The sequence below is a fragment of the Homalodisca vitripennis genome, unplaced genomic scaffold (assembly GCF_021130785.1).
Source record: "Homalodisca vitripennis isolate AUS2020 unplaced genomic scaffold, UT_GWSS_2.1 ScUCBcl_1533;HRSCAF=5270, whole genome shotgun sequence".
In the NCBI taxonomy this organism is placed as follows: Eukaryota; Metazoa; Arthropoda; class Insecta; order Hemiptera; family Cicadellidae; genus Homalodisca; species Homalodisca vitripennis.
Genome location: NW_025777643.1, coordinates 60,396 through 87,418, shown reverse-complemented (window position 1 = coordinate 87,418; position 27,023 = coordinate 60,396). Strand labels below are relative to the sequence as shown.

Below are 27,023 nucleotides of genomic sequence, written 5' to 3'. Positions count from 1 at the left end.
ATTTTAAAATTACCTTTAAATTAATTAAAAAAACAATAAATATATTTACAGGGTTCCCACTCAATTAAATACTCTAAATTCACGGCTAATTCACGGTTTTCACGGTTAAAAAATTAAAATTCAAGGTCGGAAAGTTTTCATAAACAACGTTACCGGTAATACACAAAATCGTGTTGGAGAGGGGCGAAGTTGTGAGACGTAAACACTACAGACGCGTGCCCAGCCAGAGCGGTAAAATACAATATAAAACTTCTTCCCATTTGACTAACGATGTCATTGGTCGTGCAGGAATTGACGGAAACGTCTAAAAGAAACGAAATAACAATAGGCTTCAGTTACGACGCAAGCATTGAGCGGCGAGCGCCCGATTTTATGTGCGATTTGCTACATAATGAATATAACAAGGCATATTATTATTTTTACAAAACATCATCATAACAGTCATCAAAAGCAATGGACAAAGACAAATTTTCAAATATAATTAGCATGCACATAGCTCATAATTTTCTTTAACTTACAAGTTTGTTGAAATCTGAAGAGAACTTTGTTGACCACAGGTTAGACAAGATGCAGGTGACAGGATTCGTACGTTGGCTAAGGCTAACTCGTTTGAGTCCATGAAGTACACTTGCGTGATTATTAAATTATTTTCTTGTTTAACACATTATTATTATTATTTCGATCAATTTCTTCCACAGGAAAATTTTCACATAATCACAGGTTCACATTTTAATTAGTACATAAGAAAAGGCAATTTTATTGAAATTAAAATAACATATAAACGTTAAATGTATAAAAATTATATACAACTTGTTATAAGAAAAGTTTTTGGTACCAGTTTTATACAAAAAAAATTTATATTTGTACACATAAATAAAGAAATTGATAAAAATGTCCTAGAATAAAAAGTGAATTACGATTTGCAACTTTTTGCTAAGTTCCTGTATCTTATCGTCTAACTCAGCTGCCCTTTTCCTGGCGTCGGACAAAACCTGGAATTTTTGTGCTTCCAATTCTTTTTTTTTCTATTGCAGCTTGCTTCCTCTCTTTCTCAGAATTAATTTTGTCTTTCATTTCTTCTCGTTGTTTTGCCAAGTGCTGCCGAGTAGTGGGCGTGGGAATTTTGGCAGCATGAACTAATTCATTAGTGATTCCCATTGCCTCCAATCCTCCTGCTGCTGATACGCCGTCACAAACTTTTCTCAACGCGACTAAACTCTCCCTCCTTCAAGTTTTCAACTATACACTGTTTGTTGACAGAGAAGCCTCTTTCAACAGAAGAATTTCCGTGAGAAAGTGTCAGAATGAGTTGAATGAAAAGCTTTAAATCTTTATATCAATTCTCACAATAAGAATAAGATTGGAGTGCCGAGCTGGGGAAACAAATCTTTCATGTTGAGACATGAAAACAAGCTGTTGTCCGAGGATGGGGGAGTGGAGTACACGATATACCCCTCCCCTTCCACTCTCATTGGACAGTAGACAACAAAGGTTATTTTTACCATAACATCGCTGCACCCACATTACAATATATGAACCTTGTACGATATATTTTTCATCTGCATGAAATGATTAATAGCGTTAACGTTAGTCGTATGGAACCCGTCAAAAATTATACTTGGACGACTTCCTCGATTTGTAGTTTTGTAGTAATAAAGCTTAAAACTACAAAGTTAACTTAACGTTTTGTTGTTTCCTGCGTTAGAAAAAATGCAATGGTTTTTTTCTTTCTAACGTTTTTATAACACGACGTTTCATTTGTAATATTTTACTAATACATTATACAATTTAAAACACACATTCACCATAAAAGATTTAAACCGTGTACACTCGTAATATCCATGCAGGCTTAGGAATCATAAAAAATATTATTGATAAGGAAAACGCATATCACTACCGTTTAATATCTAAAGAGATGAAAAATAAAAATTGTTTTCTCAAACGACCTTACTGGTAATTAAAACAGTTATATAGGCCTATAAAGTTATGGTCTCGCTGCGTTAATTGATATGTGTCGTGTAGGTTCTGCTCCGTCACATTATTATACTATTTATTTACGCAAGACCCTAAATTAATTCAATTTATTGTCCACCATAAATTAAAATTTTTTATAATTATTACATTGTGTTAACAGTCATTACACACAACGATATAGATATCGTACTGAATAGCATTTTTCTCATTAATATTTAAATAAAATAAGGGATTTAATAGAATGAAATTAAGTTAAAATGTAATTTTAAATTCCTTACATTAGATTAGAGGATTTGTATACTTTTTTTATTTTATGAAAACAATAATAGACTATATCTGATACAATAAAAACTCCAATACGAAAAGTTGTTTACATTAAACGACAATCTATCAAGTAATTAAATTGTGTTTATTAATCTCGCGTTTCAATCAGAGAATGCCTTGTTTACAGTCGCGTAGCGTAGCCAAGGCACGGAACCTGGCGACAGACAAAGACAGGCCTCACGTGATTTGAGCCGGAAGCGTCATCTCCCACCGGCCCTTCCTTTTCCTCATTTGTTTATAAACCATATTATCAGTACAATTCGCTCAGATAGCAGCACCTGTCAAACTTCGTGGTCTATCCCCTACATTGCGTGATACTTTTTACTTTGCAATAGCGAAGGTCAACTTTCCCATATGATCGTCTGACGACGACCCGTGTTGATTTTATTTATTCAAAAGTTGTAGAGATTTTCACGGTATGTAAACAAAATTCACGGCTTATTTAAGGTTTTTTCACGGTGAACGAAATTCACGGCTTATTCCGGTTTCACGGTTTTCGACGGTCGGGTGGGGACCCTGATTTATTAAACCGTTTTATCTTCCATTTTTATTAGAGAGGGCCTCAGGCATCGAGGGATTATGTCACTGTACCAGTCTGTTTCACTTCGGGTGTTCAAAATAATATCACTTATATTTTACAAAGAAAAATTGGATCAACCAAGGAGGTTCAGTTCATCTGAACTCAATCCCATTGTTCTTTCTTTTGTAGAGATACCTTATACTGTATTTCACTCAAATTGAGTTCAAGCGCAACAACAATGAATTAAAGAAATGGAATTATGAACATTTCATGAGATTTTGAAGAATGTATGTCAGTTTTAAAAAGGAACCACATAGATGCTTGTGCACTGAACAGAGACCACCATTATGATCATCTGTAAATAAAAGAATAACAGAATTGTAGAAAATTACCAATGATGACAAATCTGTTATGTAATATATTACAAAAATAGAAATACTGTGTCCCAAGAACTGGAATCTGTCCCCTTGGTTGATAATAAGCACCAAATTAATTATTGTAAATATGTTTATATTGGATATTTATAGACACAACAATTGGACATTTTTTGTTGCAGCCCATGAATTTGACGCTCGTCGAAGGATGATTTCCAAGACATTTTACCAGCAACTGCGTAGCAGTGATGAGACAGTCGCTAGTCGGCGCCTCCGGAGAGTATGAGAGAGCACGTGGTCGCCGCTAGCCAAAGCCATGAGGAACGGCAACTGGTCCGTGTGTAAGGACTACATCATCAATGATAAAATGAATGCTAAGGTAAGGGGTGTTCTTCTTTGCTAGTGCAATAGAGACCTACTAAACCTAGATTCCACCAGTCCAGTCATAAAACTTGCCACACTTAAAACTGTAATTATGATACACTTTTTCATCTGTAAACACCTAAAAGCTGTTACTACAGCTAAAGTACTACAGTACGCTTACATAAAATTTACTCAGATTGATTTTGGGTAAAGCATTTGGGAAAGTTTCAATATTTTTTATTCTTGTGTGTTGGAGGGATGGATTGGCCTAGAGTTAACCCCCAGAAAATTAAACTTTTACTTAAAATTAGCACACACTAACTTTATTTTTAAACATTTAAACACTTAAAAACGATTCTACTAACTCTACGCTACATTCACCCTAATGGTGATTAGTTAAAAAAATTGTATGCTGTGAAAGATTGGAAAACAAAAATACTGCACATAGTTTTAATAGTCATGAGTCTACATTAATTCTTGTTTTATAATTTTCCCCTTAATTTAACAAATATAAATTTCTATGGTAGGTTTGGGATTTGTTCTACGAGAGTGACAAGGTGAGAGGAATGCTGGACCCGTCTCATCAAAGAAGAATCCCTGCGCACTTTACCTATTCACCTACTCTCACGTGTACGCGTCAATCTCCATGCCCACTCTCTCGGAGATGTTCCAGATGGAGAAGTCCAGTGTTCATTCCATCATCAGTAAAATGATAATCAATGAGGAGTTGATGGTAAGAAAATATTGTAAATTGATTGTTTATGTTTACAACATATCTGGGTTCATTTAAGTTTTTCTTTGAATGGGCAATATATATAAATTACATTCAAAATTAGTAGGAGTGCTTCAAATTTTAAAAGATAAAAGATTTCAAAAGTATGTAATAAAAGTACTTATGAACAATAAACATTGGTTGTTGTCTACGTGATTATTTTCAATTATTATGCCATAAAATTGACAGTTAAATAAAAATAAAATATCTTCTTTCTTATAACATAGTTTTTTAGTATTTTAACCCTTTGAGTGCCAAGTACTTATTGAGTTGGTGTACTATAAAGTGCCAGCTCTTTTGAAGGCATTTGCAAGGTTTCAGTAAAAACTTCACAGTTTGATTATTTAATAAGCTGAAAAAACAGCTGAAATAAATGTCTGAAAATCTCTACCTAATCAACATAAAATAAAGTTACCATAAAAATTAAATTTAAGAATACCAAAAATGGACTTATCTAAAAAAATTCATATCCTTTTCTTTGTCCATATCACTGGAAAGGGTATTCAATTAGTCTATAAATCTTGAAAAAGCTGAACAATGAATGAGTTATACAACATTTAAGAAACTAATATCACATTGTTTCCGGTAGCCATGTCAACCAAATGTGTGTATGTGAGTTCTAGATTTTCGTTAAAGTCAATTGATTGGAAGTGTACTATAATAATTTATTTTGAAAAGAACAGTTCTTCACGAACAATGTAATATGATATTAGTTTTAAATTTTAGTGATTTTTCCCCCCCAAACATCCGGTAACATCGGACGTTGGCGCTTTTCAGCTAACTTTTGATGTCCGGTAGAATTCGGACGTTGGCATTCAAAGGGTTAAGTGTAGTTTTTTAAAATTAAATTGTATATTCAATTTTTTAAGCAACACCTATGATGTCACATAATTGTACTAATTCAGAAAATAGTATTTGATTTTTTACCAAGAATTTAATGAAACTGTGTTGTAAAGGCTTCTCTAGACGACCCGACCCAAACAGTGGTGATGCATCGCAGTGAACCCAGTCGCCTGCAGTCCCTGGCCTTACAGCTGGCCGACAAGGTCAACAACCTCGTGGAGTCCAACGAGAGAATATTCGAGATGAAGCAAGGTCAGTATATTACTTGGATTTTACTAATATACAGTGGGCAAAAATATCAGTTGGGTTGTCAAGATTGAGAAGAAATTATTTTTGTTTGTTTTGGTAGAACAAAGACCAGAATTAAATAAGTGTTTTTTCTATAATATATTTTATAAATTCTCATAATAAATACTGTATTTAGAGTAATATTTTTAATTATGGAACAAATTTGTTGAAAAGCTGAAAAAGCAGTAAATCTATAGGTATGGTTATTTTACTTGATTATTTTTTATCCTAGGAAAACTTCTTCCTGCGTGGTGGAAACCAAGGACAGTTCCGACAGAACTACAACCGACCCGGCCAAGATTGGGGTCGACAGAGGCGTGACCGAGACAACGCGCAAAGGACTTACTAATTTCATTTGTTTATTTTCTTATCTCATACATATTATTAATAAAATAATTTTGGGATTTAAAGCATGTTTTATTTTTTGTAACCACCATTTTAATAGGGAACGTTATTGTAATTTAGGTTGTATGAATATTCAAAGTATTTAATTGATTATAGATTACTCTACTCAAAAGGATCCAAATGTGTGAATGTGTGTACACAATACTAAATAGGAGATAACAAATAGTGAATTACTCAAGAATACAACCCCTTAGTTATTTATAGATCTGTCTGCGATATGGTACAGGTTGAGTAGACCATCCTCCATTTGATGTGAAGAGTCAATAACTACCTTAAAAACTATTTCATAAGTCCAGTATTCCTTTACTACGTTTAACTTGCACAACTTGAGCCAAGACAAGAATATTAAACCAATTAGAACAGGAACTACATTGTAAATGTTTCTAAGTTTAAACCAGCATAATTTTTTAGAGAGTCAACCCTTTGAGGTCAGATTTGCAGCATTGTACTCTACTAATAGAGACCTATAATCTGATGTACTACTCGACCTATGCTCTCATTTAAGATTTCCTTCTGACTCCTTGCGGGCCATCCCCCTCTGGGACAAGACAAAATATGGTAGTTACTTCAAAAAGTACATTTATAGGTGCAGTAATGATGTACCACGTTTTATTGCTTTACCTGTAATCATTCGGGATTATTAAACCCATGCAGGACCTTTTTTACACCCTGTATAATGTAAAATAGTCAACAATGTGGTAGTAAAAGGTAGTATACAGACTTTTTATTCTCTAGATATCCTGTGCACAGACAGGAGAGAAATATTGCCTGAGTTACAGGCTTTGCTAACGTTCAATCAATAAATTAAGATATTACATACAATTATGATCGATTATCAAACAAAACTGAAGCTAAACAAAGGAGTGTTGTTCTTAATGCTATTGGGTTACTATTGAACAAGCAAATCTTAAAAAGAGTTGAATACTGCATGTGGGCTGAAAAACTGAACACAGATTTGGGTGCTTAGTTCGTCTTATGAGTAATTGGGCTGAGGATCAGTCTTTGATACATGTTAGTATACAAGCAGGTAGACGAGTTCTGGCAAAAAGAAATAATACTAATGAAGGTCATATGGACATATCAATCGCTACTATGATTCTTGAATAATTTAAGTAATCCTTTCTGCATGGTCCATCTGCCTATAAATTAGAACATATGTCTGTATTATACATTTTTTCAAACCCTTCTCGAGCCTGGTTAACCCATTGGCTTATACATATTTTTACTATCAGCTCAACTGGAGTTATCCTATTAAAAATGCTACAAGCGTAAGAGTTTTGTTATATGTTTATAAAAAATTTATTTTTCAAGTTATTTGGTTATATTTTATATCTTTTTGGATTAACATGAAATGAGCTTTAATAATAAATAGATAGTGATATATTTGGTCATAATTTAAAAATAATAATGCTGTACAAACTATAAAAGTTTTGGAACTTTTTAAATTAAAAAAAATTTTTTTTGCTCAAATAATATAAAATAAAATACCCCATTGTTGCTTTTATTTTATTTGAAATGTATTTCTCTATCTAGCAATACTAGAATATGTGTGTGTGTGTGTGTGTGTGTGTATATATATATATATATATATATATATATATATATATATATATATATATATATGCATAGTTTGTCAGAATAAATGTTTTTTCTAAATACTGAAAATTCCAAGAATATTGATTTTTTTTTCTCTTGTAGTACACTAATATTCTTATAGTAACTTATAATTCATTTAAATTTCAATTTAATTGTAGTATTGCAGTTCTTACGTGTTACAACAGTATTAGTCTAATTTATACTAACATTTAGTTGAAAAAGGAGTTAAAAAAAATTATTTCGATGGCGCTGTACTTGTCACGGAACGGTTCCGTGATATAAATTTTGAGCCCAGACTAGCTGTCACGGAACCGTTCGGTGATACAAGGCCAATGGGTTAATACTGAACCGTTGTTGCTATCAAAAAACATCACAATTCATGGGACCTTTCCACAATACGCCACATGCTGTTATGAAAAATTGTTGTGAAGGAAACGTGATTTTTCCGGACATTTGCCATCATTCAGTGAAACAAAAAATCAGTAACACTACATTTTGAGATCTGCAATCTGATCTCTTCTTCAGATAAATATCTAACCTAACACATATTTACAAACTAAGTTAAAATAAACAAACCATACCAGAGCGTTGTGACACGCCTAAGTCAGGAATTACAACCACCATGTTGTGTGTCAACTTCAGTAACTCCAAAACATGCACTTAAGAAAAAAAAAACAACAACACTAATTATTAAAACTGAAGTACAGAATACAGGTCACAATAGGTCTACATTCGTCTACCTTACCTTAGGTCTTACCTACGACTTACCAGAGGTCAATAGTAGTGTGCAAATACTATTTTGAGTCTTAGTCTAACTATAACTCACTGAAGTTATGAAATTTATAAATTGATAAGTTAAACCTATAATTACAATAAATTTATGATACTGTGTATTAAATCTAGAGAAAAAATAAAACATGATCACAGAAATAAAACACAAAGTAAACGTAAGTGATAATATTTAATAAAAAACTTTCTTAATGACCATAAATTCATTACATTTCATAGTTAAAATACAAACAAATTGGATTAATTTAAAGTATTATTATAAATACATTCTTGATTCTAAAATTGATTTATTAATTCTTGATAAATGTTACCGCTGTAAGAACGCCTCATTTAATGTAAATGGTACACGATATTTATGTACAATATCCGTCCAATGCACCAGTTACAGAATAAACTCGACGAAAAAACTTCCCGACCGTAATACTGCATAAATCAAAGCACAAACTTTATAAAACGTTTTATTTGACTATGTATATGTAGTTTGTACACGTGAACTAGGGCTAGAACGGCCGATAGGCAGGTGGGTAACGTGCTGGAGTGGTGGACGAGAGCAAGTCGGCCGCGTGCTGCCATCCCAGCTGCTTCATCGCCCACACTGTGGCCTCCTCCAGATCCTTGCTGGGCTTGTCCTCCGCCAGCTTGGCCAACACCTTCAGCATGCGTCCGTAGTGCTGGTGAACACAAGCGTGCCACACCACAAACTGTCCTGTCACCTGAGATTCAATAAGAAAGTGTTCACATTCACAACTATAAATAATGTGTGAAGACGTTTATGTATACAATTTATTATAATGTTCTTCACAAATCACAAATATTGTAATACAACATTCGATCTCCTCACTAGTATAAAGATATACAGGGTGTACATAAAGTCCTGCACGGGTATAATATTTTCTGAACGATAACAGATAAATAAACAAGATTTGGTACATCAATACTACACCTAAAAATCTACTTTTTGATGGAACTATCAGTTTTCTGTAATATCATGGGAACGTCCCGCAAGGAGTCAGAAGGAAATCTTAAATAGGAGCATAGGTCAATATGGACATCATTTTAAAGGGCTTATCTAGCAGAGTTTAATGCCGCAAACCGCACTCAAAAAGATTGATCCAGTACAAAATGGCGGCTGTTCAAAGATTTTACTTGGTTACATTTTATTAGTAGCCATAACCCCAGTAAAGCAAAACTGCAACCAAACAAATACTGCAGCTAACTACTACATTATGCTTGTCAGTTGTACAGAAGTGAATTATGACATTAGTTATCCTCAAGGGTTACAAATTTGGTCCTAATATATTGATAAGGGGAAAACCTGATAACAGTAACAATTAGAAATCTCAGCGACCTATGACGATCGGAAACACTTCCTATTTCCATAAAGTGTTGAACAGTTCTCCCTACAGTTGTTCTAGAAATTGGCTGCCTTTCGTGATGAAAGTAGTCATTAAATAAATGGCATGCTTCCTCGTGTGATTGTCTGTTATTTCCCCAACCAACCATCATAAGAAGTGTTATACGTTCACGTTCGTCAAGCGACATAATGTAGTTGAAGAACTACAAGCAATACGACAAACTCTTTTGTACTAAAGCGCACTGATAAAATGGATGGACAGCACTACTAAAACAAGAAAAACTAGAATAGCCTACTATGAATAGACTGGCTAATAGGAAAGTCCTAACTGCGACCCAAAGATAAGAGATTTCTAATTGTTACTGTTATCAGGTTTTCCCTGTTATCAATATATTAGGACCAAATTTGTAACCCTTGAGGATTACCTAATGTCATAATTCACTTATGTACAACTGACAAGCATAATGTAGTAGTTAGCTGCAGTATTTGTTTGGTTGCAGTTTTTGCTTTACTGGGGTTATGGCTACTAATAAAATGTAACCAAGTAAAATCTTCGAACAGCCGCCATTTTGTACTGGATCAATCTTTTTGAGTGCGGTTTGCGGCATTAAACTCTGCTAAATAAGCCCTTTAAAATGATGTCCATATTGACCTATGCTCCTATTTAAGATTTCCTTCTGACTCCTTGCGGGACGTCCCCATGATATTACAGAAAACTGATAGTTCCTTCAAAAAGTAGATTTTTAGGTGTAGTATTGATGTACCAAATCTTGTTTATTTATCTGTTATCGTTCAGAAAATATTATACCCGTGCAGGACTTTATGTACACCCTGTATATAGTTTGTATCGTTAAAAAAAAAATAATATACCTACCTTTGTCTATTGCATGAATAATTTTATGCTTAGTGGCAATAAAACATTCCTTATTCATAATTCCAAGTCCAGATATTATTAAATTTTAAAATCGATCAATTATATGTACAAAATTAGCCACATGATGATTTATGATATCATTAATAATCAATCCTTTATTAGCATTTTCTTTGAGAAAAGCAACAGTCAAATTTTTTTACAAAATTGTAAATCATGGTACAAATTTAGGACAGAGTAAGTGAACATAGTCATTTTTTTTACAAAAGCAAGAAAAAAAAATAAAACAAATGATACATTTTACAAATTAAAACATGGTCAATTAGTTTAAAAATTTACCATGTTTAGTTTAACAATTAGTAAAAATATAATTTAACAATTAGTAAAATATATGTAAATTAAATAACATCAAAAACATAGCAAAAACCAGAGTCAATAAACAATTTTAAAATCACAAGATACTGTTACTGATTCAACAAAAATAACAGCTTACTAAAAAACTCCAACCCAAAAAATTAATTTAGTAAAAACTACATATAAAGTAACACACATGCTATGGAACATTTTCCTGCGTAAACTCAGAGACTCTGTAATAAGCTTCTTTAAATGACAAAGTAAATTACTGTCAATTCCTAAGTGATCAGTGAGCTGCAATAATCTAAATTCATATTTATAACAACATGTCAGTTGATTGCTCTGGGTACGAATTATTTCTTCTAATTTAATAATCTCTTTGGCCGCATGCATTTTGGCAATCACTCCAAGATCACTTATTAAGTAATAATAAATTGGATTCTTTCATTGTACTGAACTTCACCTTCTATTTAAGTTAGACATAACGCCTAACTCAGTGAAGACATGGAAGAAACTGTGTTACCTTGTCGTTATTGTCTGAAAAGCGCATGAGCTCGAGATAAGTTTTGTCTATGTCTTCAAGGGTTGGTTTAGGCACATCTGCTTCTAAAGTAGCCTTGAACAAACGACACTGAACACTTCCGTAGCGTGAAAGCGCATCTATCAGTGCAGTCTTCTGGCGATCCATTGTTCTGTAACAATACCACTAACATTAGTCCAATAGTGATAATAGAGACAGAATAGACAATTGAGTCATGAATAAAATATGACAATACAAGTCATACAAAATTAAATAAATAATATAATAAAATAACAACTTCATATGTTTTTATGCCTAATTTGAAATTAAGTATTACATACATCTTCATACCATTTTACTTAATTTATTTCAGTATATTTACAATGAAAAGATTAAAATTTAAATATACTACAATGCATAAAATATACAGGGTGTAAATTAAGCCCTAGTATGCCTGGATATAATTCAAACGGATTGAAATATCGATGTACAATCTTATTCTTATTAAAAAACTTGGAGGATAAAAAAATTTACCTCTCTTTTCAAATAGGAGTAAGGGGGTAACTTTAATTTTGAAATTGCAACCCCTATATTGAGATATATCATTTTAAAGATCTATTCAATAGAAACACAACAACATGAACTAAAACATCTCTACAACGTTCCTAGGAAAAGGTATGGACAAATAAGCCCTTATATTTTAGGGTGTATTAAGTCCTGATTCAAAACGGATTCAGATATTGATTAACAACTTCACCATACTTATTTTATATATTCACCATATATAAAAAACGACAGATTTATCCCATTTGATTCATTTCATCCCCCTTCACAAAAAAGAGCAGCTTTTCACAGTTTAATCCACAGGCTCTTACATACCCCTCTATCAATTGAAAATTATAAAAAGGAAGTAAAGAAAATTAAAGAAATTGCATTATTTAATGGTTACAAAATTGAAATGATTGACAAACATGATAAAAAAGAAAAAGAAAATTATTGAAAGAAATTCTAGAACAACTCTCTATCAAACTAAATGCAAAGAACCTGAAAAATGGATATCTGTGTCTTACAACAATTTAACTACAGAAATTGCTAAAAGTTTTAAAACACATGCCAGTATTAATGTATCCTCAAATTCCAAAATAAAACTAAAAAAACATATTAGGAAATCCAAAGAATAAAATAGACGATGAAGAAAAATCTGGAATCTATCAAATTAATTGTGACAACTGTGATTTAAAATATATTGGCCAAACAAAAAGGAAAATAAAAAAGAGAGTAAAGGAACATAAAGCATGTCTGAAGTATCAGCAAGAGGAAAGATCGGCCATGGCGAAACATGCACTCCATACTGGACACTGCTTTTCACAAGTCAAATTATTAAAAGAAATCAATGACAACAAATTTCTCGATGCTTACGAAACTATTTTTATGCAGAAGAACCAAAATTATTTAGTAAATAATGAACCTGGACCTCTACAAAATTCACCGTTACTGCCTTTAATCTAATTAAATATTAATTTTTATATATACAGTAGACATGCTTCCTGGCCTTTAAAATCTTATCTCTTTGTATTTTTCAAGACATATGTTTTTATTTAAATCTAAATTGTTTTTATTATTAATTTACTTTTATTTCAGTTATGTGGGTTCTGACGATGTGTTCTTTGAGCACGAAAGGCCTCACAAAATAAAAATCTTTCATTTATTGGAGTGTTTGATTATATATTAAGCATTCACCATACTTATTAACACGTTCATGCCGATGTGAACCCCATTGGTTACACAGGATCTTTCCCAACTGCCGTTGTGTACCCAGTCGGCCTTTTGTTAAGTGCGTTGTGAGCAGACATGAGACCACATACACCTCAATGATCCAAGTGATGAGGGAGTTACTGCAGACAGCGAAAGTTAGTGATCCGCATTATCCTGTATGCTTTGGGCATGATGCTGTATTCCATCACCTTTATAGAAGCTCAGCATTTGCGACAAGTGGATTTTGCTTCACATGTCTATTGACATTAGTAGGTGTTACCTAGATTACACTAGAACGGTGTAGTCTTTTTGAGAAAAACATGAAATAAATTACCTAAAACATGGATGAAAGCTTACAAAAAGTCTAGGCTTTTGTTATATGTAGTATAAGATGAACAGTGAACAGAAAATAATACATGCTGAAGATAAAAAAAAGATTATAGGATAGGAATACAGAAAAACACACACAAGACAAACTCCTAGAGCTAGAATGAGCTATTAATTTGCAAGAAAAAAACTGACACAAAAACCTCATTTAGCAAATTACGAACATTATTATGGACATTGAATAGATTTATTAGATTAACAAGCTACCTTCCGTTTCTATCTACTGCCTACTGAAACCAAAGGAATGGGCTTGGGAAAATCAAAGGGAAAGAAGACCCTGTTGAGCTTGACTCTAGTCTACACTGTAAGGAGACATGATAAGTGTAACAAAATGGGAGATGGAACACAACTATTTCCATCAATTTTCCATTTATCAGTTGGGTGAGAGGCCAGTGTTGAAGGATAACTGATGACCATTGTTACAAGAAATGTGTTTTTGTTGATTTACGTAGTCTGGTCCTTCGAATCCACCAGGGCGCACTATGCACTAAGCTCTGAGAGGACAGAAACCTTGCATAGAGCAAAGCAAATGCTGTCTTGCTCAAGATGGTGACTACCCATAAGACTGCGAAAGGATTGTCTATCAATATTTTTGACCTAGAGAGTTTTCAGCAAGAGTTGTCAGTAAACGCTAGTCTTGATGTGAAAGGGTAACTTTCAATTTGGTCTAACAATCACTAAAAAATATATATCAACTCACTGTTTTGATCTTAGGTGCATCCGGCCGCTGATCAGACTTAGTACCGAGGTGTACCAGCAACTCTGTGGCGTCCACACCGGAGATGACAGTCTGAGCCACGGTCTGCAGACGAGCCAACTGGGTGGGATTCAGTGGCTTGGCAGAACCGGGCCACTCCCGCCCTGTGTCCGGCTCCAGGTGTGCCAACATTGCTGTGTGCACGGCCAGGTGGTCAGGATACCGGGTACATAGCTCCTTGTACAGCTGCTCTGCTGCTTCACTGTTGTCTGAATATACAAAATATTATAGTTTCATTATTCAATTTATTTACTATAAATTTCTATGATGATGAAAAAGTATGTTTATGCAAAAACTGATATACCTCAACAACAACAATGTCTATCAATTTTATACAGTAGTTGAAGAGTTTTCATGAAAACACAATTTAATAAAATAGTATTAAGATTGCTTCACAATAAGCAACTTTTTAAATCACCTAACGTAAAGCATTGGTTTTAACAACAGTGAATATAATCTATAGTCATCATCCTGTTAAACTAATCTGTATTATCAATAATTGACAAACCTAATTTAGAAAGCCAAGAAACTTGAAGATCCCTCAGGGCCTCCTCATATTCTTCTTGTTTGGTTTTCTCATTGGTGTTTTTTGAGGAGCTTTTCTTTCCCGGTTCAGCAAGAATATACTTGAAGGGGTAAGAATCCTAAAATAAAATACACAGTATCACAATATAAATCGAAACATTCATAAATTTGCTGGGTATTGTAAACTAAACACGTTTTACATTTTTTTACAGAGCAATAAATTTTGCAAACTACTATTGTCTGTTTATTTACCATTAAGAATAGAACTGGGGGTTTATAACATTCAAATATAATTTTGTTTGCTTATCTTATTGTGATTACAAAAATGACACTGAAACTAAATTGATACACACGAGTTTTTGATTCTGAACAGACTTTAAATACAATAATTGTTTACTTTATTTTGACTAGCAGACATGTAATTTTTCTTAACTTTACACTAAAACACGCTATTATATCTCCAGGAAACAATTCTAATACTCAATTTATCGATTCTTACTAGAGAAATTCTCAATCCTACGGCTTTTTTCACTCAATTCCAATACCAATTGGAGTGATGTACTTCTTTGAACACAACCAAGTCAGTTCTTGAGTTATTGATGTTATTACCAGTACTAAATTATTTACTTTAGTTCGGGTTAACACAATGTGACTGATCACAGAAGTAAAAAAAGATTGTTATAATATCAGAATGTTGAAAAATGAAACACTAACCACTTTTTTCCCAACATCGTCTTTGGAATAAACTATAGTTCCTTGTAAATAGTGTCCTGTTGTCCCAATCTTTTGTAATCTGTAAGATAAAATAGAACATTAGTCAATTATTGCAATACAAATATAAATGTGTCTTGCATGATTCATCAATGGCATAAATAAAACAGATGTAAACATAAACGGTACATAACTGATAAGAAGTTTATTTGCTCCAGATAATAATTCTTTTCACACATTCAGGCCCATTGATGCTACAGTGGCGTAATGCACATAATACACAGTGGGTAACGATGTCACCGTGGTGAGCATCACCAATACGTGCCACTGAACATTTCACTATATAAAGATAGTTTTTCATTTTTATAATGTAAGAGGTTGATAGGATAGGAGGAGCAAGCTTATCTTTACAAAATTTAAAAGTTAATCTTCTTTACATACACACATAAAATTGAACATAAATAGAATATTTCTTGCCCATTACGAGCCTAGTCATCCACAGAGAGGAAGATGTTACGTTTTTGTCCTCTTTGTTCAACAAAAGCTTAACCTTATTATAATGAAAAGTTATGCATTATACACTTTAACTCCTGTGAACTAAGAAATTCCCGGGTTTCCAAAATGTAACCCTCAAAAACATTTTAGATTCTTATGGTTTATCTGCTATGAGCTGTTCTGAGCAGTTGTCTCAAACTCTCCAGATGTGTCATCCTGTATTGAGAGGAAATTGGTGGTTTAAAATGTATTTATAAATGTATGTATGTAAAATTCAACTACCAGCTCATGTCTATAAATATACGTTCTAAGTAAAATATTTTGTTTTGTTTTGCTTACAAAAAACTGTACTAAGCAAGAATTATTTTTATAATTTGTAATGTGTTTTATCTTTTGTGCTTGATAGTGGAAAACCGGAAAAAGTTCTTGCATGAATTAAGTTGTCATCCCTTAACAATTTTTCAACATTTCTTGGTGTATTGTTACAAGAAACATTGATAAATCATTGTACATTTCTCTGATTTATTAGGTTAAAAATGTATAGCACACATAATTTTTCATTCTTTTGAAGCTTATGCATTAGGCACAATAGTTACAAAATACCTCTGGGAACATTCTTAAATTGCCCAATGCTTTTATGTGGTACACCAGCCAGAAACAGTACCTTATCACCTTATCTGTATCAGATTGATGTGTATTTTTATTATTAAAAAGTTCCTTTAAATATTCTGAATTTTTGGGTGATAGTCTATAAAAGTTTATATTCACACACTCATAAGTTATATTCACAGCTTCCATTCCAATATTAGTGCACAAGTGCTCCAACATGCACTGTTTATAAAGTATTATATTGTAGATCCCCTCAAAATGAGTAGTAACAGCACAAAACAATAGAAATTTGCATTTTATTATATAAATGTAAATCGCTTACAGAAACAATAATTTATTGTTTGTAGAATTTTAAACCCTCCAAGTGGCGGTCATTTTTTTCTGTAGTGGCAGCATGTTTTAGAGACTCGTGCAAGGGTTTTTTTTTTTTAATTTATTAAAAATATAAATTAAAAGTAATGTATATAGAAGTATATATTTTTGTGTTCAGAATTAAACATATAATAATATTAGCATCTAAAGTTGGCCTTAAAAAAATTGTTACTAAAAAATGTTTTTCCATGAAATTCAAAATTTAATTTTTTTTTTAATTTAGGGGGGACCATATCTAGCAAACCAAGTTATAGTAAGAAAACTATAAAAGTGAGATAGCCATTTTGTGTCAAATTTATTCTAGTTTCAGAAAAACATAAGCATTATACAAATTTATGAAACTATAATAACGCTATATAACAAAAAGCAGCAATGCGCATAAATTGTGAAAAAATGGTGTATATGTAAGAGTTTGCTAATAAAAGTTTTACTAATACAGTTTTACTTGAATACATGTTATATTGCATATTTTATTACTCAGAATGAAGTAAACTGTACAGCAGCAGTAAAATAAATTCCATAACTTTTTATTGAAGAGTCGAAAAAAGTTTCATTTTGTCATTACTCAAAACTTTTGCGAAAAATTTTCAAAGAGCAAAGTATAAAATGTTTTTTAAAGTTTGTATTATATCCAAATTTATAAATCTATGGTTTACATCTGATGGGAAATTTTATGTAGTTTTAGAAAACCATAAACTGTGTCTAAATATATTACATATATTTTGATTCCACAACTACATGTATTACTAAATAACAGTATATAGCCTACGCGACTAACAATGACCCTGGAATGGTCCAAACAGTTATCATACATAACCAAAGAAATTACGGTAAATATATATTTGGTTGTGAAAATTGTTATTTCAGAACTAAAAGAGTGCCTAAAATAACGTTTAGTGAGTGAAAAACAATAATAAACTACGTGAAATGAATTTTAGCCAAAGCCTACACAGATTCAATAATTCATCAAACATATTTCAGTAAAAAGAAATTTATTTATTCTAAAATATATTTATTTGCACTACTGCAATATCTAACAACTCACCACACACTAAACACAACACTAAAACACAAATAAAACTTACTAATAAACACGACTCATCACAGAAACAAATCAGAACGGGCAGCGACAACATGGCGGTCACAATAAACTGCATCGTTTTCTTTTACGTTCCAAACTACGAACTTGGTACGTTGCAACTACAATACAAAGAGGAATAAAACTATAGTACTCCTTAGGCTTTTTTTTCCCGAATCCAATGGTGCATGAATCGAATCAATACGTTGCCGGAATATACTGTAATGAGTGATTATACAAAGTAATGTTTGATCGTCAAAATTTTGATGAACAACAATACAGGATGGAAAATAACCGTCCAAATTTTGATGAACAACACTTGGAGGGTTAATCAATTCCTTGGTCCTCATACACGTGTTGGTGTGTCTCAAAGTTGATGGTAGTGTGGGGGGGGGGGCCGTCCTGTGTCCCTATATCTACGCCGCCCGACCATTGCAACGTAGTGTAGCGTTCATCCCTCTACTTCGTAAAACGCAGCACTGTTCCCAGAATTGTTACTCAAACACACCGCCCCACATTGCAGTTGTATATTCAGTGGCCGATTGGTTGCAGGTGATTCTAAAAAGAATCGTCTGGATGCAGGGATTGTGAAGATCATCCCAGGACACTTTCCAGACGCTCTCCTTTTAGGAAATGAGAGTTCAAGAAGATAGAGTCTGATGAACCTCAGAGTTTTTCTCCTGAAGTCTTCTTTCAAACAGAAGAAAGCGTGAAGATCTCCCTTAGACTCTCTGGAAACCTGTCTTGTTGAAGTTCACAAAGATTGATGTGAGAGGACTCTTCTCTGCTGACTTAAGATTCAACGAAAGGAGCTCTTTTTGTAGACTATTTGGAACTGTTGAAATTAAGTCCTCCTGTTGCCTTCTCCAACAACCTCAATAAAGAAGTGTTTCTAGTTTATCCTTCACTGGGCTGTGCCCTCTTCCAAAAAAATAAACCTTGGTAATTGGGACTTAGGTTGACTTTATCTTTCCTTACTGAAGATGAAGCTCTCTCTAGCAAAAGAATAGAAGCCTATAGCGAAGACTTGGATAACTCTTTCTTGGTTTGAAACCATCGTTCAAGCAGGTAGATAAATGCCTCTTTGTGTACCTTCTATACTTTCTCACGACCCTCTTTAGGAGTTACTTTTCAATCTAATTGCTCTTAAGAGCTTTCAAAATAACGTGCAACAAGCTCAAGATTTAATTAAAATACACCTAGTTTACAAGGAAATAGTTAACAAAACATAAGTTTTCAATTTATTTGGTTTCCATGAAAGCAAACAAATATCATTGTTTTGAACACATTTTATATTAAGTTTATTTGTGATACAGAAAAAATATTAGTAAAAGTCTATGCCTCCCTGAATCTTGCAAAATGATTTAAATCCAAAAACAGAATAATATTAGTCATTATTATTCACGATTATACAGTCAAATTGTGTGTTATGTGTAAAAAACATAATTTTATATTTAAGTTCATGCGTATTGAATATAACTGCATTTTTATATAATTAATTCATGTTGACTATACTTTGAATATCATCTTATCATACCTTTCTTTAATTATTTAATAACTTTTATAATTTTTTTTAACCTCGATTTTGCACCCCTTAAAATTTGGGGCAGATGCCCAGTGTGCCCATTTTTAGCCCAGGGACTGCATATGTGACAGAAATGATAAATTACAAAATAATTGAATCGTACAAAGTAAGGGCTCTGTGGTGTAGTAATAGCATGCTTTCCAGGTAAGTGAGTTATCCGGGTTCAATTCCTGGTGGAGCAAAATTTTTTTTACTTGATGGACTCTTTATTTAAATTATATATATATATATATTCACTATATATATATATACACTCATATTTTCAGTATGTATATAAAATTTATTTCAGTTATGTGGGTCTGATGATGTGTTCATTGGACATGAAACGCCTCACAAAAATAAAATTTCTTAATTATTGGAGTGTTTGTTCATAAATTAAGATCTTTATCCAGCCATTAAGATTTTTATATCTGTATATTCCGTTTCATATGATGCTCTCAGCATACTGTTGCAACATACTCTGAGTAACTAACAAGACTCAACTTTAACCTACAAGCCACTCAATATTGCTGATGTTGCACATACTCTGAGCAACTAACAAGACTCAACTTTAACCTACAAGCCACTCAATATTGCTGATGTTGCACATACTCTGAGCAACTAACAAGACTCAACTTTAACCTACCAGCCACTCAATATTGCTGATGTTGCACATACTCTGAGTAACTAACAAGACTCAACTTTAACCTAACAGCCACTCAATATTGCTGATGTTGCACATACTCTGAGCAACTAACAAAGACTCAACTTTAACCTACAAGCCACTCAATATTGCTGATGTTGCACATACTCTGAGCAACTAACAAGACTCAACTTTAACCTAACAACCACTCAATATTGCTGATGTTGCACATGCTCTGAGCAACTAACAAGACTCAACTTTAACCAACAAGCCACTCAATATTGCTGATGTTGCACATACTCTGAGTAACTAACAAGACTCAACTTTAACCTACCAGCCAATCAATATTGCTGATGTTCCACATACTCTGAGCAACTAACAAGACTCAACTTTAACCTACCAGCCACTCAATATTGCTGATGTTGCACATACTCTGAGCAACTAACAAGACTCAACTTTAACCTACAAGCCACTCAATATTGCTAATGTTGCACATACTCTGAGTAACTAACAAGACTCAACTTTAACCTACCAGCCACTCAATGTTGCTGATGTTGCACATACTCTGAGTAACTAACAAGACTCAACTTTAACCTAACAGCCACTCAATATTGCTGATGTTGCACATACTCTGAGCAACTAACAAGACTCAACTTTAACCTACAAGCCACTCAATATTGCTGATGTTGCACATACTCTGAGCAACTAACAAGACTCAACTTTAACCTAACAACCACTCAATATTGCTGATGTTGCACATGCTCTGAGCAACTAACAAGACTCAACTTTAACCTACCAGCCACTCAATATTGCTGATGTTGCACATACTCTGAGTAACTAACAAGACTCAACTTTAACCTACCAGCCACTCAATATTGCTGATGTTGCACATACTCTGAGTAACTAACAAGACTCAACTTTAACCTAACAGCCACTCAATATTGCTGATGTTGCACATACTCTGAGCAACTAACAAGACTCAACTTTAACCTACAAGCCACTCAATATTGCTGATGTTGCACATACTCTGAGCAACTAACAAGACTCAACTTTAACCTAACAGCCACTCAATATTGCTGATGTTGCACATACTCTGAGCAACTAACAAGACTCAACTTTAACCTACAAGCCACTCAATATTGCTGATGTTGCACATACTCTGAGCAACTAACAAGACTCAACTTTAACCTACAAGCCACTCAATATTGCTGATGTTGCACATGCTCTGAGCAACTAACAAGACTCAACTTTAACCAACAAGCCACTCAATATTGCTGATGTTGCACATACTCTGAGTAACTAACAAGACTCAACTTTAACCTACCAGCCAATCAATATTGCTGATGTTCCACATACTCTGAGCAACTAACAAGACTCAACTTTAACCTACCAGCCACTCAATATTGCTGATGTTGCACATACTCTGAGCAACTAACAAGACTCAACTTTAACCTACAAGCCACTCAATATTGCTAATGTTGCACATACTCTGAGTAACTAACAAGACTCAACTTTAACCTACCAGCCACTCAATGTTGCTGATGTTGCACATACTCTGAGTAACTAACAAGACTCAACTTTAACCTAACAGCCACTCAATATTGCTGATGTTGCACATACTCTGAGCAACTAACAAGACTCAACTTTAACCTACAAGCCACTCAATATTGCTGATGTTGCACATACTCTGAGCAACTAACAAGACTCAACTTTAACCTAACAACCACTCAATATTGCTGATGTTGCACATGCTCTGAGCAACTAACAAGACTCAACTTTAACCTACCAGCCACTCAATATTGCTGATGTTGCACATACTCTGAGTAACTAACAAGACTCAACTTTAACCTACCAGCCACTCAATATTGCTGATGTTGCACATACTCTGAGTAACTAACAAGACTCAACTTTAACCTAACAGCCACTCAATATTGCTGATGTTGCACATACTCTGAGCAACTAACAAGACTCAACTTTAACCTACAAGCCACTCAATATTGCTGATGTTGCACATACTCTGAGCAACTAACAAGACTCAACTTTAACCTAACAGCCACTCAATATTGCTGATGTTGCACATACTCTGAGCAACTAACAAGACTCAACTTTAACCTACAAGCCACTCAATATTGCTGATGTTGCACATACTCTGAGCAACTAACAAGACTCAACTTTAACCTAACAACCACTCAATATTGCTGATGTTGCACATGCTCTGAGCAACTAACAAGACTCAACTTTAACCAACAAGCCACTCAATATTGCTGATGTTGCACATACTCTGAGTAACTAACAAGACTCAACTTTAACCTACCAGCCAATCAATATTGCTGATGTTGCACATACTCTGAGCAACTAACAAGACTCAACTTTAACCTACAAGCCACTCAATATTGCTGATGTTGCACATATTCTGAGCAACTAACAAGACTCAAATTTAACCTACCAGCCACTCAATATTGCTGATGTTGCACATACTCTGAGCAACTAACAAGACTCAACTTTAACCTACAAGCCACTCAATATTGCTGATGTTGCACATACTCTGAGCAACTAACAAGACTCAAATTTAACCTACCAGCCACTCAATATTGCTGATGTTGCACATTCTGAGAAATAACAAGACTCAACTTTAACCTACCAGCCACTCAATATTGCTGATGTTGCACATACTCTGAGTAACTAACAAGACTCAACTTTAACCTACCAGCTGCTCAATATTGCTGATGTTGCACATACTCTGAGTAACTAACAAGACTCAACTTTAACCCACCAGCCACTCAATATTGCTGAACCTAATCGCCTTGTACAAATCCAAGTTAACTACAAAACTACACAATGGTTTGGTAAATCTCTCACCAAAAATTAAATTTTATTGTGTTTGGTTGACAGAGCTACTGTTTTAGCTGATAAAACAGACTACAATGTAGGTTTTATTGTAACACGTGGAAAGCAAGAAATATTTCAGTGTAACAAACCATGTTCATCCACTTTCTGTATTGTATTTTTTGTGAATATTTAATTATTCACATAAAAAATTGTAAAAAATGTAGATACCTTAAAATGTAACATTTGGAAAAAAATAGTTCACAGCAAAATAATCAGCAACCCTTAACAACTCAAATATATTATTTTTATTGTTAATTTACCATGTTTTACATATTTATGTATATAACTTTTTTAAATTGTAATACATAAATTATTTTATTTAAGCCCATGGTAACGTTGAAAAATATTTAATAATGTTTAACACAGTACTGTGATAAGTGGTTAATGGAGCACTAAACTGGAAAAGTACAACAAGTGAGTTCTTACTTGTCAGAAGGGAGAGGAGCAATGTAGATCGGTAGAGTGTACTTTCCGGTTGGCAAAATGGCGGAGGTTAGCTTCTTGCCACCAATCAGGGCCTGAGACTGGCTCCCATATGCATCTACCTTCAAAACAGTCATTCACAATACTATTATCAGTTTAATATTGTAATTTCATTGTTTAAGAATTTAAAACAAAATAATTAAATTAAATTGTCAACTATTTATTTTTAATTGTGACCATTTACAGGGAAGACAACTTACAGTGATCGGAGTGGCGAGTTTTGTGTGACAGGAGAATGGGCAAGTCAGTCAGTTTCTCCAGCAGATCTTTCTTCTCGTGTCTGATTTGGTGTCGTATAGTGTAGTCTCCTTTCTCCAACTTCACATTATACTGAAACAAATGCAAAACGTCCTAAGTATGACTAACATAGCACTATTGTCTTATCAAGAATTTTTATTGTCTTTTAACACAAACAGTGTAATTGATTAAGTCATAGGCTTATAATTATTTTTTTTATCTTTACTAACAATGACAATTATATATTGTTTAAGAAAAGAAATAATCATAAATTAACAATAAGAAAATAACAATGGCCTAATTAAAATATATTATGAACTTTGCTCTATATATAACACATTTAGAAAAGACAACAATGTAATTTCAAATTAAAATACTAATACAATTTACAATGACAAACAATATATAATTATTAAAATAAAACAAGCACATAATTACAATTTAAACATTAAAAACATGTACTAATATCACAGGCAAAAATTTTGTAATAGAGTAAAAAATATTATCCTTCAACCATCTTTCTACTGCTTTTTTTAACTGTGAAGTCAAGGACATATCCCATGCATTCTTTGGCAGTTTATTGGATAACTAGCAGTTTCCCACGGCTTCACACACAATTTCCCGTTGAAAAACAGTACACTATATTCACTTATTCTTTTTTTATCACATTCTAAACATTGCTGAGATAATTGACAGTCGTTCCTTCGTGAGCCTCTTGGGCGCATTATGAAGGTATGTATCATATTCTTGCCTCTATCTTTCGTGGTTTTTGCTAGGTGTTGATAAGTTATTTAGAACAGTTACTGTATACGGATGAATCTCGGTAAACTAATTAGGTTATAAAGAATCACATTCAGTCTGTTAAAATTATTTTCTGTCTAAGATATTTCCAGTATTATTTTAGGAGTGTGCCTTCAAGAAAATGTATCAAAGAAACCAAGTTTCGATCATAAAGTGTCTTCTTTCGGCTCTTTTCATTTACCTTCGATGTAACCAAATTCGATTACCTTATGTGCAAACATTCACGGATTTGTATAATGAGGTTGTTTTCATAATAGCGTTTAATAGTATTTTCTTTGAATTAAATAGTTTATTGATCATTGATGCAATCTGAATTTAAAAACACTACTGATCAAGCACTTTACAATAAAAATGTTTTAAATTTTAAATGTAAACAAATGTTTCTGCCTCTTTGATGAACTTCAGCTGAAAGTATTATCAGCTGTTAAGTATCAGTTCGCTTTGTATTACGTGTCGTAGCGCAGTCTGTCGGATCCAATATAAAACACACCAACATCAACAACAATTTATAATTAAAAAATTAATGAGATAAACTATTAAAATTGGACCAAATACCTCTCTAAAAGTATGCCTATGTTACTTCCAGGAACGTGTAGAATCACTGTACAAAATTTCACGATGTTTCGTGCATTGGTTCCAGAGTTATAACAGAACATACAAACAAACATTCCCATTTATATATATAGATTTAATCTTCATATATATATGACTATTTCTAGTTTTTTGTAATCTTACTAATGCTAAGTCAAGAAGGTGATATTTCCTATTTAAAGATACCTTAACATTGGTCAAGCAGCAATATACATACATATTTGGAAGCATAATTATTTTAAATTCTTTGAAATTGGGAAACATGACTCTCTGTTATAAAATTTGGATCCAATATACTTTGGTTTCTTTTTAAAAACTTGCAAGGTATGGGGCTTATTGCTACATTATTACGATTTCTTCTAAAATGGTTGTGATTATCTCCTACCAATTCCAGTTCCTGAAGTTTGCATTTAATTGACAAAATAGTTTCAAACTCAGACTCGTAGAGCAGGTGACTGTCACAATCTTACGCTAATAGGTTAGATCACCACATGAAGTTACTCTACATGAAATGAGAACACTACCTTGTTAGGATAGGCGTCACCAGAGGCCAACAACTGCTTGTTGCAGTCAAACAACATCCAGAGCTGGGACTCAAACTCAGACTCGTAGAGCAGGTGACTCAGTAAAGAGCTGTTTGGTGTCACATCGAAACTTTTGCTAAGATGAAACGTGTACGTCAACAACAGCTGGTAGATCTGTCTGCTCGGAGGGATGACATCGCGTTTGTCCAGAGCCAGGACTTTGGCCTCTGTTGGCCTGCAAATTCATACAATATTTTTTTTAATTCTCTTACAACAAATATTGGCCATGAACAGACATTAATTTTGATTTTATTGCCCATTATTTTTCCAAAGAAATATTTGGTAACTAACACTAGTCCTTCATTACGTTTTATCTTGCCATTACTTAAAATGATACATAAATGTGTAGAAACGTGCAACTGAAATGTTTGATACACCAATAGCTATTGCTTAATTCACAGTCCATTATCATTTAGTAAATGAGTTGTAACCAGGGTGCCTAGCCAAATGGCTTGAAGAAATTCCCTGACTTTTCCACACAAAAAATATTATTTTCCATATCCTATTACCGATAAAATCAATGTTTTTTAAAAGTTAGTTTTATTTATGAACAACGTGAGTGTCAAAATATGGTCAAAACTACTGATCAAAATACAGTAGATACTTTTATAAGTTAGTAACAAGCTTATATTTACTTGGACAAAGTTGGAAAATAAGGCTGTTAAATGTAATCAACTGGTTAATGTAAACAATGTTTATGGCAGCACAACCGGATATGTTTAATTAATTTAACAATTTGTTCAATTTTTTTTTATATGTATAGTCTTGAAAGCACAGTAAGCTTAATAGTAACACCACCTTATATCAACCTGTCCTACAACTGCTGTTGAGCACAGAGTGAGACAATATCCAGATGAAAAAGTTACAATTTTTAATAAATTATACTTTTAACTGTACATTTTAGCAAATATTAAGTATGCAGTGCTTGATCGGTATTGTAGTGTAAATATCAAAGACAAAATTTGCTATCTAACATTTACTATAAATTTAAAAACTGTTATACAACCCATTTGCATTGTCTTTTGATGGAAGTAGTTTTCTGAGACCAGTGTATGTATATATTGTTTGATCAGGGAAACAAAGCAAAATCAACTATGGCAGAAAAAAATAAGAACGGAATAAATTGCCATGGCTATAAATACAAACTTCTTTACATATTTTCTAGGGCATTTCTAGAGTGACAGAATTCACAAAC

General features: G+C 33.2%; 2 protein-coding genes across 2 annotated transcripts in view; one reads left to right on the top strand and one right to left on the bottom strand.

The window, feature by feature from the left end:
• The first annotated feature begins 3,424 nt into the window (after nt 1–3,424).
• Nucleotides 3,425–5,779, top strand: LOC124371502 (eukaryotic translation initiation factor 3 subunit C-like). Its single transcript, XM_046829852.1, has 4 exons — nt 3,425–3,571; nt 4,083–4,288; nt 5,284–5,422; nt 5,691–5,779. Exons 2-4 carry the CDS (start codon nt 4,202–4,204, stop codon nt 5,777–5,779), a joined length of 315 nt encoding a protein of 104 aa, XP_046685808.1. The 5' UTR covers nt 3,425–3,571; nt 4,083–4,201.
• A 2,914-nt stretch (nt 5,780–8,693) lies between these two features.
• The window catches only part of LOC124371501 (tripeptidyl-peptidase 2-like), a 70,365-nt gene continuing 52,035 nt past the window's right edge, over nt 8,694–27,023 (bottom strand). Inside the window, 9 exon segments of the mRNA XM_046829851.1 lie at nt 8,694–8,961; nt 11,351–11,533; nt 14,190–14,455; nt 14,755–14,890; nt 15,486–15,564; nt 23,559–23,677; nt 23,816–23,836; nt 23,838–23,945; nt 25,769–26,003. Coding sequence (XP_046685807.1) covers nt 8,749–8,961; nt 11,351–11,533; nt 14,190–14,455; nt 14,755–14,890; nt 15,486–15,564; nt 23,559–23,677; nt 23,816–23,836; nt 23,838–23,945; nt 25,769–26,003 — 1,360 coding nt within the window. The 3' untranslated portion in view covers nt 8,694–8,748.